At 48.8% G+C, this 19,305-nt stretch overlaps 1 protein-coding gene across 2 annotated transcripts in view; it reads right to left on the bottom strand.

The window, feature by feature from the left end:
- Nucleotides 1-13,349: 13,349 nt before the first annotated feature.
- Nucleotides 13,350-19,305, bottom strand: part of LOC144145391 (protocadherin Fat 3-like) — a 340,760-nt gene continuing 334,804 nt past the window's right edge. Inside the window, exons 62-65 of one of the 2 annotated variants that reach the window (XM_077676989.1) lie at nt 18,046-18,240; nt 17,270-17,443; nt 16,105-16,281; nt 13,350-14,704 (exon numbers count right to left, since the gene is read on the bottom strand). In XM_077676989.1, the coding sequence (XP_077533115.1) occupies nt 14,689-14,704; nt 16,105-16,281; nt 17,270-17,443; nt 18,046-18,240 (562 nt within the window). In that variant the 3' untranslated portion in view covers nt 13,350-14,688. Of the gene's footprint in view, nt 15,119-16,104; nt 16,282-17,269; nt 17,444-18,045; nt 18,241-19,305 lie in introns of both variants that reach the window. The other variant, XM_077676981.1, reaches the window with a different exon arrangement.

Raw genomic sequence — 19,305 nt, forward strand, 5'->3', positions numbered from 1 at the left:
ACTCACTCTCTCATGTAACAAATCGGGAAACTGGGGTGGAATATGGGATAAAGCAGGCTGGTTAGCAATCACAAAGAGCGAGAGATATAGAAAGAGAGAGAAGCTTTTATTAGACAACAGAGTGTTTAGCAGGCGTATACAATCGCCTTCATGCTACTCTGTTAGGGGATGGGGAAAAGGAAGAAAGGCCCAAAAGAGGGGAGGGCAGAAAAGAGATACAAGCTGAGAGAGGGAGCAACGAGATTAGGTAAGACAAGGCAAGTACAAAAGTCTCAGAGTGACAAGATCTAAAGTTTTTGAATTAACCCGGTGTCGCTGAGGCATTAAAATAGAAATTTTAGGGCTAGGCGTTGCTCAGAGCAAGATAAAGTCACTGGTCCTTGCGTATAACCTGTGCGTGCAATATTTTGCAGCAAGATTGATATAGAGTCCTTGTAAGCAGGGCAGTGGAGCAAAACATGCTCGATTGTGTCTTCCGATGCACAGTTGTTGCACCTGGAATCGGCAGATAGTCTAATGCGGAAACGATAACTGTTGGTGTACCCTGCATTAAATAGGAGCCGATTAAATAATATTTCTAAATGACGGGGGAGCATCACAAAGAAAATGCAGACAATCCCGACTGAAAGCTTTACAGACGGGATATTTTGGCATTTTCTTCCGGTAACTTCAGGAACAAAAATTATCAGCTGGAATTTTTCGGCTACAGTGAACTAAAACATTCTATAGTGTAAAGGACGGGGAGGAAAGGAGCATAAAACCGCCGTGCCCTCCCTACGCCACACCTAGCCGCTGTGACCTAAGCAAATCCTGGGCCATGCTCTACGCCAAGGCCTTTTCGTAACAAATTAAGGTGAAACGTTTGGTGTGCCCAAAAACTGCAATCATTTGGACCCATGCAAATCGATTGATTGATTGTGGGGTTTACCGCACCGACGCAACGCAGGCGATGAGGCGCGTCGTAGTGGAGGGCTCCGGATTAATTTTGTCCACCTGGGGATCTTTAACGTGCGCCGAAATCTCGTGAACACGGGCGTTTTCGCTTTTTCGCCTCCATGAGAAAAGCGGCTGGCGCGGCCGGAAATCGAACCCGCGACCTCGTGCTCAGCAGCACAACGCCTTAGCCACTGAGCCACCGCGGCGGGTCCATGCTAAATGATCTTAAAAGAAAGCTCCGCAGATGCCGAGATTCGAACCCCCGTAAGTCCAGTGCGAGATGGTGACTGTAGCAACTACGCAATTTTAATTTCTGTAGTCGACAGCAACGCTCAATTTTTAATCCGTAATCATTCTTTGGTTACATCACACAAAAATCTTCCTGTCACGTAAGATTCAGTGTCGAACTTTCGTTGACAAGAAAATGCCTTTTTATAGGGCTCCAGGGCCTTTGTATTTTTATACAATAACCCCTGAATAAATGTCCTCCGAGCAATTTGAACAGCAGCCAAGCCGAATTTACAGGGGCTCCGGTTATAGCCCTTTATGGGTATATATGGGGTCTTATACATGAATATAACAATAGGCCCTTGGGCCATGTTACATTTCATACATATCAGACTGCTTATACTGCGCCTAGAAAAAACATCTTTCAGACAATGCATTTGTGTATAGTAGAGAAGTTGACTTTAAAGAGGCTCGGTTTAAGCGTAGAGAATGCAAAGAATGCTCACGCATTACTTGACAATGCCACTTTCTCCTCCAATTGCAAATGCCTTTCCTTTTGCCTGAAATAAAATACTCTAATTCGTTGTACTGAAACGCAGGTGAGATGCAACGACAAAAAAGACGGCATATACCTACTCGTCTGAACACCCATGCTTAGGCCCACGCTGTCTCAAAGCAGGCATTACAAGCAGATGTCTTGCAGTCACGCTCCACACAGTCGTGTGTACGATCGTGTGCACAATGACGAGGGTAGTGTGCAGCTGAGTAAGAGAGCAATGAAAACGCTGTGCGCACGGATAAATTTTTCGTTGGTCTGAGTGGGCGCTCCTATATTTACTGCGCGAAACGGACTATTTTGAGTCGATTGATTGATTGATTGATTGTAGGGTTTAACGCGCCGACGCAACGCAGGCGATGAGGCGCGCCGTAGTGGAGGGCTCCGGATTAATTTTGACCACCTGGGGATCTTTAACGTGCGCCGAAATCTCGTATACACGGGCGTTTTTGCTCTTCGCCTCCATCAGAAAAGCGGCCGCCGCGGCCGGGAATCGAACCCGCGACCTCGTGCTCAGCAGCGCAACGCCTTAGCCACTGAGCCACCGCGGCGGGTGACTATTTTGAGTCGCTCTGAAGGATGTTTGTTCCGTGAATTTGTGATGGATAGTGAACGGTGTAAACTAACCGGCAAGAAATCGTTGTGGTTGCATCGGCTTTGAACACGGTCATGATTCCCTTCCGTAATGTGTGCGTCAACTGTGCATATTTTGCAAAACCTGGATGGAAATTCCACATAGTGGGTACAACGCCCATTCTTAGGCTGTACATGAAAATGCGTGGCCGCGTAGGGTGCCTCGATAAACACAAACCACGTGCCCTGGTGGCCCAGTGGCTAATGTGGCTAAGGACACTGGTTCGATCCCGGCTACAATACAGTGGCCGCTTTTCAGATGGAGGTGAAAAGCAAAAACGCCCATGTGTTGATATTTCGGAGGACCTTAAAGACCCCAAGGCGGTCAACATTTATCGGGAACCATTTACTGCGGCGCGCTTCTTGTCCCCCTAAATTTGACCTTTGAATTTGGTAAGCGGGAATGGTAGTGCTGGCATAGAGGCAGCCTATGACCACCGTCCGCGGAGCACCAGTGCAGCTCGCGCGGGTACGCGTCGACGCAAAGCAACGCAGGCGCAGACCTAGCTGGAAGCAGTGCTTCGAGCCGGCCTGACCTGAAACAGCCTTTGAGAAAAGTAGTCTGTGCCTCCTTACTCTCCATCTTTTCCTTGCCGGTACCATGTCGTTTAGGTTCAGAGAATTTTGATAAAATGCGTACATTTTATTGAGTCGCGTGATTTAATGACAGTATTTCTATACTAAAGGAGCGTCAGTAGCGCAAGGAGTGAAGTGCGTTTGTTTACAACGCAGACTGTAGGCGCTCGGGAGTAACGCCGCAAGGCCGAGTAAAGTGCGATTTCCAGCAATGCAGGCACGGCGTCCTCATGCGTTGTAGTGGACGATACGAAACACGGCCACCAGCAACGTCTGCGACTGCGTATTTCGCTTCGATGTGCGGCCGCGCCAGCCTTGGGTTTTCGTGTTCACCCTAACAAGAGTGGGCGACCGCGTACATTTGCCGCGTGTTATTAAGCAAAAGTCTTATATTCTTAATGAGTTAAAAAAAATCCGGCATTGTCCGAATCCAATGGCTGAAAAAATACAAGTGCCACGGCACCATCTAGATTTAAATAAAAACGTGGCACGAACACAAAACCACCACGCGCCCATCATGGCTCCGTAGCCTGTACTTCAGAAAACTACTACGTCTTGTCCGAGTCTCTTTCTTCGCCTTCATTGCTTACCCTATCGAATTTCATTCTGAACTCCGCATTGCGAAACTTTGCATGCGCATTCAGAAGCTACGCATATGAGCCAACATGACAAACACTTGATGTCGGAGTAAAGAAGTCCTTGGCAAGTATCACCTCAGGAGGTAGTAATGCTTTTGCCTGCAAAGTGCGTAACCAGGTTGTGGTGCCCAAAGGAATATTTCCAGCAATGGGGGCATGTCTATTTTAAGGCCATTTTTTTTAAATTCTGCAACCCATGTATTTTTAAAGGTATGAGAAGGAGTCAAACGTTTTATTGAGAAGGAAAAAACATTGGCCGCGTATCTGCTCTTTTCGTTGCAAATGCCGTCAAGAGACGATAGTCTCTATCGGCTTTTGCGAAGTAAATGCCTCCCTTCGCTTTCCCGCTCAACTCTCATGTTGTTCCTCTTGCGTCGCGCTCCTCCCAGGTAAAGATGCCAAAGGTTTGCTTAAATCATTTCAAATTTCCCGCGTTCCACTGCTCCAAACCGGCTGTCTCGATGTGAGCGCTGCCGTACGGCGAAGACGAGCGTTAATCCAGGCGCCCTACTTCAACGTTTATAGAACCGCGTTTCCCTACTCCACGTGCCTTGCAAGCAGAACGTGAAACCTATCTAGTTGAACCTTGCGTAACTGTTGGCGGTTGATTTCTTAAAATGGCGCCAGAAGCTATAGTGGCGCGGGCGACAGCAGGCGACGCCGGAGTGAATTCTTTTTCCGCAGTTGATGAAGTATTTAATTTCGCAAAAGTAAAGCATGTTTGATTTTTTATAAAGGAACACTGCAAATATCACTTCTGTATTGATTTGTTGTCTCATATTTGCGTAATGTCTTGTTGTTCTTCAACAATGTTGACAAGTATGAACATTACACCGGACATAGATGGGTAGATTTAGCTGTGACTATAAAGACTATTGCGCAGGCATTGTTTTGCTTTGGCCGGTAGGCTGAATCGAGTCACAGACAGACAGACGGACAGACAGACATACAGACAGACCAAAATTTCTGGGTTTAAGGAACCCAAGAAAGACTATCGTCTTTAAAAAAGGTGGGTGCCGTCCTCAGTTCAGGAAGCTCCGCGCTTCCGCAGCCTGGATGGCCCGGTTGGTCAGGCGACGGTGGTCCTATGGGTGCAAGCCGGTTAGTACGCATTCCCGCCGCCCAGGAGATGAGGAAGGGGTGGGATCGGGATGTAGTGGGCAGAACCATACAAGATGGGCTGCTGTGGCGGCGAGGTTGCAGGAGTGGCAGAGGCAGGATAAGGTGATGGAGGGAGGTGTACAAGAGTATGTTGAAATCGAAACACGTTCTGGTCTGTGGGGGGGTGGCCAATCCCCCTAGTGGGGATTGAGTGTGACCCGTACCATGCTCCGATGAAAATGGACTAAAACCATGCGAATTGTCGTTGCATTGCCGTCACTTTTACCCGAGTGCTTCATGAGAGTAGCCGGCATCGCCTCCCACGGCGTTCCGGGCTTCGGAATCAACTATTGCATCGAAGGACGAAGAAATTCTTGGCCAGGTAGGAAGCAGCATAGGCCTACTGGTCCAAAAGCTCTGCAGAGCTCATGACTATGGTTTCCGTGCCGCTGACGACTTCAAACCGTTACGCGATGTTGACGGATGATTCCTCGGACCCGTTGCGTGGTGAGATCATCGATGCGAGGCTAGATACGGCATGCAAAGGCGAAGCTACTGAAAATTTACCTTCTTCTTCTTCACTCGTCCAATCGCCGCCAGCCACACTACCTGGAACGGAGCATGTTCCCTGTCCTTCGTCGGTACAAGAAGATGCGCTGAAGCCTCCCAACAAGGTCAGAAATGTAATTTCAGAGCATACGGACCAGACTGGGTGTAATACCCACGATACAATTTCTGACACGGGAGACACTACAGAGGGAATCGCGCCTAATGTGCAGAGTCGTGATTGTAGTTAGCTTGGGAAGGTTAGCTTCACTTCAGCTTTGTCGACTCCATCACCGAAACATTATATAGTTGTCCTTCGTCCTAGGCAACAATATCGCCTTGCCAATGTACCAAGAATACGCCTCGATGACCTCATTGGGGAGATGCACCGCAAGTTTGCTTTCACGGGATTTTTTCAGTACAAACTTCAACCACGTTCTAACACCATTATCTCCACCACTACCAGTGCTCATGTCAGGGATGCTCTACTACAGATGCGTGACCTCCGTGTGCAACCAGACGAAAACATTCCGGTGCAAACGTATGAACCCGCACCTGATAATGCCTCCCGTGGGGTTTTGCATGGGCTCACCGGCTGCGATTCGTCTGAACTGCACAAACGTTTACAATGCGAAACTCATCGAATTCTTGCGGTCAGACCGATGGGCAGGAATGGGACAGTACTGGTCACGTTTCAAGGACCCACATTACCGACCGCGATGACCTTCGGCCTAGGCCAAGTCAAAGTACACCCATACAAACCACGCGTTCCAGTTTGTGCTGTGTGTCATGACATAGGTCACCGCAAAAATGTGTGTCCAAACACACACAGAAAGCGTTGTACCAAGTGTGGAGGCCGACAGCATGATTCCAGTAGTGATTTAGACACATGCTCGCTCACAGTAACACCAGTTTGCAAGAACTGCCGGGGCAAGCATCTGGCGACAGATCCGAGGTGCCCGGCCCGCCAAGCGGCGACGCAAAACCTTCGAGCCAAACTTCTCCAAGCGACGACACAAGCTTCGTTGACGACTGGTCTGTTGGGTGCACCGATTGACGTCAACCTTAAAAAGATGCCAAGACGTTCTCGACAGCGCAGTAGCAGTAATACGGGCAATATCGATGACTCTGCAATACCAGATCACGTGGCCCCAGGCATAACTAATGCTTGCCTTCGCAAGAATCCCTCGCCCACTGAATCACCTCCCTCATTACCGTTTGACAAGAAAGACCATAACTTTCCACCTTTACTTGGTCAAGATACAGTCCTTTCAAGTGCTGCGCATATTTCAGGAAAGAAGGTAAACACAGGAGAACCTCCTTGGGAAGCTTCAAACGCTTCCAAGTCTCCTGAAGGCACCGGTAGGTCGTTCAGTCCTAATCCAAACCCGGCATACACTAAACCGGTCGAAATACTCATTCATCACCTGGAGCGCATAGAGGAAAGCCAGAAGCAATTGACGGCCACTATCAACGCCATTATTGACCAACAAAGTCAGCTCCTTTAGCTGACGAAAAATCTTCTTCGCTGCTACAATGGGAGATAATAGCCAGTCGTTTGCAACAGCACCTCGACCACGTCAAGGGCAAGCACCATGGATTCTTCAATGGAATTGCAGAACATTCGCTCGCAAGAAAGCGGAACTCCTCATCCGGTATCGAACATGGACACGACCGACCGTTTTTCTCCTGCAAGAGACGCGAGATTTCAACTTTGCAGTACCCGGCTACGACACATATCTGCGACCCACAATACCACGGCGGCAGCGCATGTCACGCAAGCCGGTGGGAATCGCGTCGATGCAGCCTGTCACTTACGACGGTAACGCAGCGGTCTTAGTCGACAGCCGTTTTCCACATGTCGAGCTTGATCTTCAGCGCTGGTGTACATCTCATCAAGAAGTTGTTGGAGTAACTTTGCAGCTTCATCAGCGTGAGGTTATGGTAGTGTCCGTCTACGTCCGCCCCTCGGTACGGAAAACTGCTGAAGTTGACTGGTATTGGCTGGAAAACCTCCGGAAGACGCGTCCTGGCGCTCTCTTTGTCATTGGCGGCGATTTCAATGCGCGCCACACACATTGGGGAGCCAGAGCTGACACATTTCACGGCACAAACCTACTTCGTGCGATGGAGGACAATAACTTCACGCTTATAAACGACATCGACTGTCCCACACGTATTAGTCAACATGACCGTCAAAACGATACAACAACCGACCTTACTTGGACGAATAAGCCCAAATCCATCGCTTGGGAATTAGGTGCGGATACGTGGGGGAGTGACCATTTTCCCATTTTTCTTCGGCTCCGTGGCCACGCCAGACAAACTGCAAAATACGCTACAAGCGTCGTTTATTGGGATAGGTTTCGCGAAACGTTAGAGGCTACACTCCTCGATACTATATACGACGAGCCAGAGGAAACTCGCCTGGAAAAACTTCTAGAAACGATTAACAAAGCCAAACGGTTGGCCACACGACAGTTTTACGTTACGGAGGGCTCCCCGGCGCCAGATATTCACCTCGCCAATTTATGGAGCCAACGCCTCGATGCACTGCGTGAATACAGAAAGAAAGGAAAACCGTCTCGGCTGCGTCGTCGCCTCAACTGTATATCGGCTGAGGCACGTGATTATGCCGCTAAGCTTGCCTCGGAAAGGTGGCGTGACTTCTGCTCGCGTTTTAATGGAGATATGAGTGGGCCCCAAATATGGCGCCTTTTCCTTAGCTGGCAAGGAAAATCGAAGAAACGAACCGCTGCCCAAGCAGTCGCCCTTCGCCTGCAAATATCGGAAGCGCAGTTGGCCCTCCAGGCAGGCGATGTATTTTTCCCCCAGCCAGCGACTTTGCCTGATCCGAGAAGATATTCTCGGAACTCAGTACCACAGAAGATTGACGATCACCTTTCTACAAGTCTGGCAGACTTAGATAAACCTTTCTCTATGACCGAACTCCACGCAGCTTTGGCAAAGGCGAATCCTCGTAGCACTCCAGGCCTGGACAGCGTCACCGTCTCAGAACTACGGAACCTACCAGAATCTTTCTTACACCTTCTGCTAGACGGGATTAACTTGGTTTGGAGGACCGGCACGTTTACAGATGCCTGGCGTGACTCCCTTGTCAAACCCATTCCAAAGCCCGGAAAACCACCGAACGACCTTGCCAATCTCAGACCCATATCCCTCACGAGCAACCTCTGTAAACTGGTTGAACGCATGGTTCTAGAGCGCCTCAATTGGCACCTTGAGAAAACTTCTACGTTTCACTCGCATCAAATCGGCTTCCGTCAAGGCCTAAGCACGCAGGATATCCTACTCATGCTGCATCACCAGGTCCTCAGTGCTCAGTCAGCGGTACAGACACGGACTGTGGTGGCGGTGGATGTCCGTAAGGCCTAAGACTCCGTACCACACAGAGCTGTGATAGAAAGCGCAGAAGTTGCTGGAGTACGGGGTCGTATGCTTACATTCACCCAAAATTTCCTGTACAATCGAACGTACAGAGTGCAAGTAGGAGAATACATCGGATTATCCTGCTCAAACAGGGTTGGAGTACCCCAGGGTGCAGTCCTCTCGCCTACTCTCTTCAATCTCGTAATGGCACGCCTCCCGCCATTGCTTGAGGAAATTCCGTTATTAAATTTTGCCATCTACGCAGATGACATCACCATTTGGGCTACAACTGGAGCACCTGGCGAACAGGAACAAACATTACAGCTTGGCCTAGATGTCATTAACACGTACCTTCAGACAATGGGAATGACTGCGTCTGCTGAAAAAACAGAATATGTGGTAGTTCTCAATGGCCCATTCATGAAAACCGAGGCTATCCGCAACTATTTTTCCCTCTCCATGGCAGGCCAACGGATACTCAGGAAACCCTCCATCAGGGTTCTCGGAGCATATATTGACCAAGACGGTAAAAGCACGACATGGGTAAAGAAAGTCACCACGCAGTGCAAGTCCTTGCTGCATCTCGTTCACCGAGTTACAAGTATAAATTGGGGTACGAGAGAGAAGGAGACGCGGCAGCTCGTACGAGCTATAATCAATTCCCGCATTCTCTACGCTTACAACTACCATGTCCTCACCCGCCGGCAGCAAGAGCAACTAGAGAAGATTAACCGGGAGGCCATACGGGTTGTTACCGGGTTGCCGAAATACACACCCCTAAGTGAGCTTTATGCGCATGGTAGGATGAATTTGCTGACGGAATTAGCCGAGCAAGCCCTCTCAGCACAGAGGGACCGCCTTAGCAGCACTAAGTCGGGACTTTTCATCTTAGACGAGCTTGATATATTACCCACTATGGCTGTTGGGATACCCTCCTCTCTCGCTCCATGGGCTTTCAGCATTCCCTTGACGAATGGCAAGCCGCTTCCTCGTGGCATGGGATCTCTGCCTCGAAATTCAGCAAGCCGGCTTCGATTTGCCAAGGCGCACAATTTCGGCGTCGTGCACAAATCGCCGGTCACTCACACCATCGTATATACCGGCATAGCGGTGACTTCGGTGCCTCCACGAAATGATACTGGTGAGGAGGACGATAGTGGCCTAGCGCACGTTTGTGCGGTGGCCTGGGTTGACACCACCCATTGCGTCGCTAATGCGGGTCTCCTTACCAGTACCGCCAGCGCCGACACAACGTACCTTGCGTTACTTGCCCTCCTCCATGCTGCACAGTGGGCGATGAATACTTTCGAACCGAGGGACGTACCCCACAAGCTTTTGCTCTTCACTGATTCGGCTCGCGCATACAACATCTGTACGCGAGTAAGCGAAGCTTCGTCTTCATATCCGGGAATCCTCGCCGACTTGGTCGCACTTTTCCTGGAGTTACATTCTAACCTCAACATAGCCGCCTCCATTGCTTGGGTACCCGCCCATTCGGGTATTGAGGGCAATGAGTGGGCTCGCAGCGAGGCGCGAGCTGCGGCTGGACAGCGTACCTCCCTGATAGTATTGCCCATCAGTAATGCAAGCCCGCCCGAGGTAACTGTCAGGAAAGCACTCGCACAACAGCGACGCCGACAGATACTCCGGTGTCTTCGTGAGGTTAGGGAAGACCGCACCGAAGAGCATGAGCGCCCTGTTCCTCCCATGCCGGAGAAGTTACCGCGGGCCACACAGACGTTGGTTCGCCGCCTTGCCACCAACACCGCATTCTCACCTGCGCTCCGCCACAAATTCTACGGCAATGACCCCGGCGAAGGACTCTGTCTGCAGTGTTGCGTGCCTGAAACGGCCGAACATTTGGTGTGGGTCTGCCAGTGTTACGCTCTCTTCCGTGCTCGCACGCTCCATACACTCCCCGAGGACATTCGCCCGACGACGTACTTCGACTGGGTGCTACCGTTAACACGAAACATCACCACGCTCACTTTGTTATGGACCTCTCTTGCCGCGTTTGTCTATGCCCGGAAGTAGAGTTCGCGGGCAGCGGCATGTGCCGTCGTATTCCCTGGCATGGGGGCCGTGCCCAGGTGTCCACACTACCTGCACTAGGGGGGGGGGGGGGGGTACCGTGAGGGATCAGATGATCTTGAAAGCCTGGTGAGGGGTGTGGCCGAGCAGGTTGTAGTGGCAAGCCTGCTGAGAGTTCGTTAGGATGGTGAGGTGACCCGTAGCAGTAGATGAAATCGAGGCTTGGACGGAAACCCGTCTGGTCAGGAAAACACGTGGCAATAAAAACTGGCACCGACCAAGAATGTTTAAAATCAGTAGATGTAGACCAAGTAGATGTTCTAGCCGACAAGGCTATGGCCATGGCTTCCACTGTTGCGATTGTGGCGTTAGGTAAAGTGGCCGAGGTGAGTATGGCCTCGTGAAGTCCGTGACTGCTAGGGTGGCACGGGATGGGAAACTGCAGTGAGTGACGCCTGTGTATCGGCTGTCTGGAAGCTTTTTTTTCTACGTAAAAGGGTTACTTGACAAGCGCTACAATGCCTTGCTGTGGCTCATCTTGTTGAAGCTATGCCGCGAGGGATCATAGAATGGACACGAAGCGCGGTTTTTAAAGCCTCTCTTAAACGATAGTTCTACATGCAATACTCAAATTCGCTGTTATTTGCTATCTCCATAAATCACTATTTGGCAGCGCGATCGAGCAAAAAATGTGTTGATTGTTGTAGCAGAAGACAGCCTTGCTAATTTTACGGGAGTCTATTTGCAGTGTATACGCCATTTTCTGCGCGGCTGGACCCTACGGAAGAAATGTGCACTGTTTCAGTACCCATTAATTAAGATACGTAACAATCTCGATGCAAAGTTAACAAAGTCCTGGCTGCGCAGGTCACGCACGTTCGTGTCCTGTATGTGGTAGATTTTACGAGCATCAAGGTCAATATTAAGCATACGGGGCGATCTATGAAAACCAATGGTATGGAGTACTAGGGGTCGTTGCAGGGGGGATGCTACTCTTGGGGAAAATTACTGATATTGCAGTTCGTCATATTCATGATCACCATCAGCAGAACGGCTGGAACTGGTTGTGCGCGTGCGCAGTGCGGTCGAACGTGTACCGGGCGACGTACGGGGCCGGTTCTCAGCTACTCCACTAAGAGGTACTTTTAGACGTACTAACTGCCGCAAATTTCGCGTGTTGCGTTACATATACTGAAATGTGGATGGATCCGCCGACTATTGCTTAACATTCCGTGGTCACTTTTCACGCCTCCGACATCCGCACCTTTATGTTCATGCATCTCAGGCTAGGAATCGCCATTGTCTCTGTCGTTTAACTTTCCACTCTTGACTTTAGAGACAGCGTTCGTTCACGAAGATGTGTACTCAGCCCTTTGGGGTTCATTTAAATTTCAAAGGGTTTTTCCGAAATATTTGTTTTCTGTTACCGTTACACCTAACTGATTCATTGGTTTAGTTTATTCGCTCTTTGCTGTTGTTTCTGGCGTCTTGTTCCATGGCACAATCACTTTATCATTTAGTGGTCCTTTGTGACTGCCGGCTGAGAAGGGCTACTTTCTAACACTGATTATTCGCCAATCCCTTGATTGGACATGTGGCATTCGTCATGGCGCAGCAGTCGCAGCAATTAAGGGACTGCTGGTTGCACTGCGCTGTCAGCACTCGAATGAAGAATCTCTTCTGGACTTCCTCCGGAAAACAGGAATGAACTTGTATTTGTAGGACTGTGTTAAGTTATGTGCCAAAGGCCATATTATAGCAATAAAAACAAAAAACTAAAGCTTCGCGTATGTGCTGCTCTTAGTGCTGGCGGACAATGCGATTTCAACAACATACGCCTTTACTTTTCTTATTTTGGATTTTCGGTACTTAAACGAATTTTCTAAAAACAAATGTGCGTCTCCCGTTTTACAACCTAATTATACTAATCAAGCCTGAAAAATTGGGTTCAGTAGTTAAATTTTCGCTCGTGAGCTCTTTTTTCGCTTTTAATGCTACTTATTTGGTTGATACAAAAGTGTATTTCATTTTGCGGTGCTTTTTCGCTCGCTATAACTCGAGTAGAGTTGAGCATGTTTGGAGGTCATTATGTTTCTTTATATTTTCAGCCAGCTTAGTACATAAACCATCAGCGATTGCAAGATGCAAATTTTGTTGCTTTTTTATTCCCTGCTGTGAAAATAAACGGTAAAAATTGTTTTTTACCAACGCCGTATGCATTCCATCTACCAAATTCCACCATTTCATGACCCCATTTAGAAACGTTATTCGCGTTATTACGGGCGCTTCATCCGAAAAAAGAAAATCAGATTTCAGGGACTAAATTTTGGTTCTTAATTTGGGGGCAACGGTGAGGTCGGCATGGGGCTGAGGCCAAATAGGATTTTGAGATTGATGCCAGGTCGACAAATTGAACAGCAAGAGAGGTCGTCTGAACACACCTTAATCTCAGAGATTGAGTCACGGTTGAGGTAAGGTTGACTAAATCGGTCTGAGGTTGACGTGAGCTCGAAGACCGTGAGAGCATTGGTCAACCTATGTGATACGAAGACGGGAAGAGTCACGGTTGATGCTGGTTGCGGTAATTTTACCAACCAGCGAAGATCCTTTTAATTGTACAAGGCTTCCTTGATGATAGAACGCAATAATCCACATTGTGAAAAGGCGAGGGACGCGTCAGTAAAGCGCAGAAAACCATATCAACACTCCAGGAGTAACTTATATGAGCTTTATTTCTTACAAAAATTAGGTTTGTTTGCGACAGTATACAAATATTCGCTATGTACAAGTCATACTACACTGCACGTATTATGACGATGAACAATTTTTTTTTCGTTAGTGAACAAAGAGCAGCTCAATGCTTCTCACTGTTTGTGGCAGCGTTTCCAATTACATGGCATTGCAGCTGTTCCACCGAAAAATTCGGCGTACTTCTAAAGGACACCAAAGTGACTTGCCCGCCGTTTGCTATCATGGCGGTTCCGAAAGATGCACAGTCATTCTCGAATATGTAAGGGAGGTTATGCGGAGAATCACCGCCGAGGCGCAAAAATCGAGTAGCAGGAATTGTTCAGTGAGCTGCTGGAAACATTGACGCGTTTCACATGCACGTACACGGAAATATCTAAGTATTCTAGGATGACTGTACATCTATAGGTCCTGATTACACTGCGCTCGTGATGAAAATGACTCATGAGACAAAATATACGGGGAAACAACACGACGAAGGACGCGTGACTTCTAGTGTTCAAGCAATTAAGCATACTGCCGCCGCGAAAAAGAGGGGAGAAAAAGTACACCTGAGTTAGTGCTCTCTCTTCGGCTTTGTTATCGACACTGAGAGATGCATCTCTACAGGAGTGGAACAACGCGTGGCGTGACCTATCTGAACAACACACTTTCAACCAACCCATCCGGGTCCACACTGCACGAACGAGACCGCTCGGGGTTGGAGAGCGTCGGTCTACCGAGGCCCCGCCATCACATTTCACGCATCGCGGGGCACTCTGGCGCACCCGTCGTGCTCAGCGGGGCTTAGTGATCCCATCCGAGTGGCCGGCCTCCGTTTCACACTACCGATATTTCGGGAACACCGCGAGCGTGACTGCGAGCTTTGGCGCGCGGCAAAATCATCACAGCGGCGTCGCTTCCCGGCCACGCGCCGGTGTCCGCTCCGTTCGCCTTTTCAGTGCTCGTTCATGCAAGCCGAACAGCTAACGACTCGCCCGCCGCTCAGAACGAGCCGCTTTTGGCAATAGATTCGTCCACAAGTACAACTACGCGGGCTTTGTGAGCATGCTTACAGGTAGGGACCACGCGAAGACGAAACACACGCACAAGACACACGCACAGACGCACCGTACGCACGCGCACGTCCTCGGTGCTCAGAGTTCGTCCGCGCTTCGCAGAACGAGCAACGATGCGACGCGGCGGCGGCGGCACGGGGAAGGCACTTTCTGTCGTCGCGGTCAATCGTCCACTCGTAGAGCACTGCACACCCAGTCTGTTCAACAGAGTCCGGCGTCTTGGGCTTCTCCTCACAAAGTCCAATGACTAAATGTGCGTTGCACTGGAAAAACAGAAGGCGTGTTGCTCATTCGCAGCGAGAGGAAGGGATAACGGTAACAGAAAAAAAAAACGGGAGATAAAAGCACAACGCGCACTCGGTGCAGTCCAAGAAGCCGTGCCTGGACGGGTTCACGCCTTGGCTGATAGAGGCAGCGCGTTGCCGGTTAGGGCTTATTAGTCAAATGAGGCTCGCTGTTGTTACTGGTGGCCGACGAGGGAAGCCCGCTGGCAGCGCTTGCTCCGTTATGCGCCCCTCTTTCATTCTCTTTTTTCCGGAGCTTGAATTAGAAGAAGGGGAAACGAGACGGCGACGCTTATGCGGTCCACTCATAACTCCGTCACAGGTTTGCTCCGTGACTGATGGGACCTTCTCGAAGACCAGCTCGTGAAGTTCGAACCAGTCATGTCAGATTTTCTGAAAGGGTGTTAACAGTTGGTTACTCTCCCATGCCGTTAAACCGGAAGACGAAAACAAAGAAAAATGCACAACACAAAGCAAGAGTGTGCGTGCAGAGTGTGTAAGGTGGTGTTAAAGCCCAGTGTGGTGCATGGTCGTGCCAAGCTGTTCGACATTTGCTGTCTGACAAAACTGGTTAGCTCAGCCCCTACAGCACAGCGCTCAAAATTTGTCACGAGCGATGTCAGTTGTATTCAAGCGGATGCCCGCGTAGCGTTACTGGCAAAATGAAAATACTTGAAGGTTTTCACGCGCTGCCACTTGACACAGCCAATTAGTAATAATCCTAGCATTTAGAAAGCTTTCTTTATTCTGCAAGGGATTCCGAAGTTCCCTGCATTAGAATATCGTCCTGTTTCTGTTGTTATTGACGGATAGAAAATGTGTGCACCTAGATTCTTTTTAATATCCCTTGAGAAGCTGTATCAATAACATGCATAAAAAGTACTTATTCAAGTAGAAACCAATCTTTACATGACGTCTAGCTGCTCAAATTTATTAACAGCTGACAAATAATTACCTAACCCATGTCCACAATGTGGAACAACGGTGCCTCCTGTAAGCCATGTGCACATACGTTACATTTAACGGGCTATTTTGATTCTTGAGAGAGTAGACATGGGAGCACCTGGCACTAAGTACTATTACAACAGCTAACGACTCAGGGGAGACACTCTGCGCACGCATAGTGCGCGTGCAGTGAAGTTATTTTTTATTACCCGCATTGCAAAAAATGCATTGCACGCCCTGCTCTAGCTGAAAAGTCCCTCATGTCTTCTGCAGGCTGTTCTAAGAGTGCTCGGTGCCACATGCTCCCCTGTTCACACTCGAAGACGCTACGCTGCTTTGTTACGTCACTAAGATGCGCTTGGACTGTGGTCACAGCAGTGATGTTGCGTGTAACATTGGCGCTGAGAGCGCAAAGCGAGTAGTCGGACACTTACACAGTCTCCACATCCCTATTGTCGTACCAGCCGTTCTCATTCTTTCCGTATCTCTCAAAACGTGGGCTACGCGGCGGGTTGAGAGACGATGCTCCATCAGGGGCAGTTTGCCGAAGTTTCATCCTGTTGTGTTTATTTACAGAGTAGGTGTCTGTGATGCTGTCATTGTAATCCATGCTGTAGAAACCAGGGAAGAACAAGAAACAGGAAAGGCCACAGTTAGAGAACGGAAAGTGTCGGACATCATCGCAGTCCGCGTGTAGCAGAGAACTGCAATCCCTACCATGCACCTCAGCGTTTCGAATGGAGTGTGTATCAGAGGCGAAGATGTTATCAATTGCCACATAGATGTTCGAAAGTTGAGGACAGACAGCACGCCACATAGAACTTGAACCTCTCTTGAGAGTGGGTCGGTGAAACAGGCAATTTGTAAAATATTAGCGGCGAGCCTGTGCCTGTACGACCCCGTTAGTTCTTGTGAAAACCCATCCCACCATGTGAACGTCAACGTTGTTGAACACCCCAAACGTAGCAACTATAACAATGGTTCCTTGTCAGTTTACTTTTATGTGAAATTGACGTGACATGGTCGAAGAAAGGAGCCCCCCGGTAAAGCCTTTCGCACGCTGGCCCGTTCTCCGAAGTACGGCTGCACTTTTCTAGCGTCCTTTCCAAAGACCCACCGCAGGAGCTTGCAAATCTTATAGTTACTTCATGGGAGTTCCCCGTGAAACTGAACACGAAGCACGAGGTGCCACCAGTAAGGGCCTGCTGCTTTTTTTACGTGTGTGGCTCCCCAAGTCTTGGCGTAAAGGAGCAGCTACTCATCCAACATATTTTGTGGCAGAGCACTTTTAAAGATCAGGGAAGAGATTAACAAATGTGTTCGTGGGAAGACGCGATCAGTGATTGATTCGTTCGTTCTCAGGGCCCGTGTCTAGGTGGCGCAATTTCATGAATATTGTCCCTGTTTATCAAAGTCACATTCGGTCACTATAGCGTTTTTTTTTTAAATGTTCACCGGTCGTTCTCTTAATCGCGGAGGATATTCCTCAAAACAGCCTGCTGCACTTTAAGCCACTGCAGCTACGCTGGTGCTTGATAGCCATGAGCGTCCAAGAGGCATTCGACTGAGACAGAGGAAGGCGAAACGCAGTGTACTTACGGAACGTCGTCAACGTTATTGTATTGAAGATTGGCGGGGGGCACTCCAATTGGCGGAGGGCCCGCAGAAACCCTTCCCCCTCCGTACGGGTTGGCGACCGCTTTACCCATAAGCGGGTTTTTGATGCTGTATAGCCGCTGCTGCTCCCATGTTTTCTGGCGCTTACGAAGCTTCCTGGAAGAGAAAGCATTCCCTGTAGTCTCCGAAGCTTTTCGGCTCATTTTCAACAATCTTCAGCAGCACTCCTCACCCCATGTTTGTTTCGCTTCACTTGGAAAGCGTTTGAGAAAAAAAAACCTAACCAGGGAAACTTATTCGCACTGCCGAGATATTTACAGGCTTTGCAGCAATACGTTCCAAGAAAACCAGTAAGGTTATCATGTTTAGAGGTAAATGGGCGCTGTCTTGATGTCCGATGACAGTAACGCAAAACTGGAGATAACTAAATATGCCGGAGAACTCAGAAATGCTTTCAGAAATGCGGTCCTGCCTAACTGCTATAGTCTTCCATTCAAACTAAGCCTCTTAGATTACCCCCAATGCGTCACACGTGTATTTTCAGTGGAATTCCCGGCGTTGCGAGAGAGGATAGCTGTCACGGGAAATAATCGTGTCATCGTAGCCAAAAGCACTACCAGTCGCTCCGGCACCCAGTGGCAGACGATCGCACAGATATGAACCGGGCGACACACACGTGCTGTGCCGCCAGACGCGAGCAATCCGGAAAGCCAGAGCTCCGGTGCGGCCGGCAACTGAACGGCAGCTGCGCCACTCACTTCCTCTGGCAGGAAGAGCAGAGCAGGACGATGCCCAGCACGGCGCCGAGGAAGATGACGCTGCTCAGGGCGATGATGGCGATCTCGGTGGTGCCCATCTGGCTGATCTTCTCCTGCACCGACACCCCCTGGATGCGGCGGATTCGGAACGTCTCCAGGTAGCGCACGATCACTTGCGAGTTCTCGTTCAGCACGCTGTGTAGCGAAAGAGGGAATTAAAACGGGTCCTATACTTAGGCTCTGTAGTTTTCAGGTCTCATAGTCTATTAGTTACTTTTTTTTTTAATTCAGAGCGGAAAATCACTTCTTATTTTGAAACTGCGAACAAGAGAGAACACACGTTGCCATTAGCATCCGAAAAAAGGCATGCTTTATTTTCATAAACTTTAAATAGGCGCTTTGGATGCCTCCTCAGATGTAGGAAAAAAGTCCACGCAGGCAATTCTCACTACGTAAATAGTAACTGCGCAGACAACATTTTCGAAATCACGTTATTTCTGCAGGCTTTTTTTAGGCTCCTCCCGTCAGTATTCCCTTCACTATGTTAAAGGTGGGAGCTGCTTCATTTTGAAATTAAAGATGACATCAGTGTCGCGTTCGCTGTAGGCTGACGCTTAGTTGCGCTTGGGTAATTCTCTTCAATGATGCGCAATAGAGCCTCACTCCTGAGAAGCTTTTTTTCTGTCGTGGCGAAAATAAACAGAACTTTTTAATTGTCACTGCATGCGGCGATATTGTTGGTCTTGATAAGGAATTAGTAGTAACATTTTCAGCGCATCTCTTTTTTGTCGGAAGAATTTAGCTTGTACCATCCTGCAATGTCCCGTACATACGGAATAATGGGAGTACGGAGTTCTTACATAGCCTGACACAAGGACGAATAAAACGAAATAGTTTTGAGAAACACATGATAATAAAATAGTGCATACCTTTCGGAAAATTTTACACCGTTTTTCCTTCTAAGACTACCAGGATGGTGAAATCACTGTCTGTATTTACTCCATATATACGGAGTATACGAAAAACATTTGGAGCCTGCTTTCGCTTTTAATTGAAGATTGAAACACAAAAACTCTGCCGAACGTTCTTATTGCGAGAAATCATCCGATTTCACTGTCTTTTGGAAAGAATATCTCCTCTAGTTGCGCCTCAGCGCGCTACACTTCGTATAAATTCCGTATTGCTATAATTCCGTATGTACAGATTGCTTTAGTAGGGTAGCCACAACCGGCATTCTGTGACCATAAAACAATTATCAAG

Source organism: Haemaphysalis longicornis, unplaced genomic scaffold (assembly GCF_048455015.1).
Source record: "Haemaphysalis longicornis isolate Haplotype H1 unplaced genomic scaffold, Haemaphysalis longicornis Haplotype H1 scaffold_1, whole genome shotgun sequence".
NCBI classification, from domain to species: Eukaryota; Metazoa; Arthropoda; class Arachnida; order Ixodida; family Ixodidae; genus Haemaphysalis; species Haemaphysalis longicornis.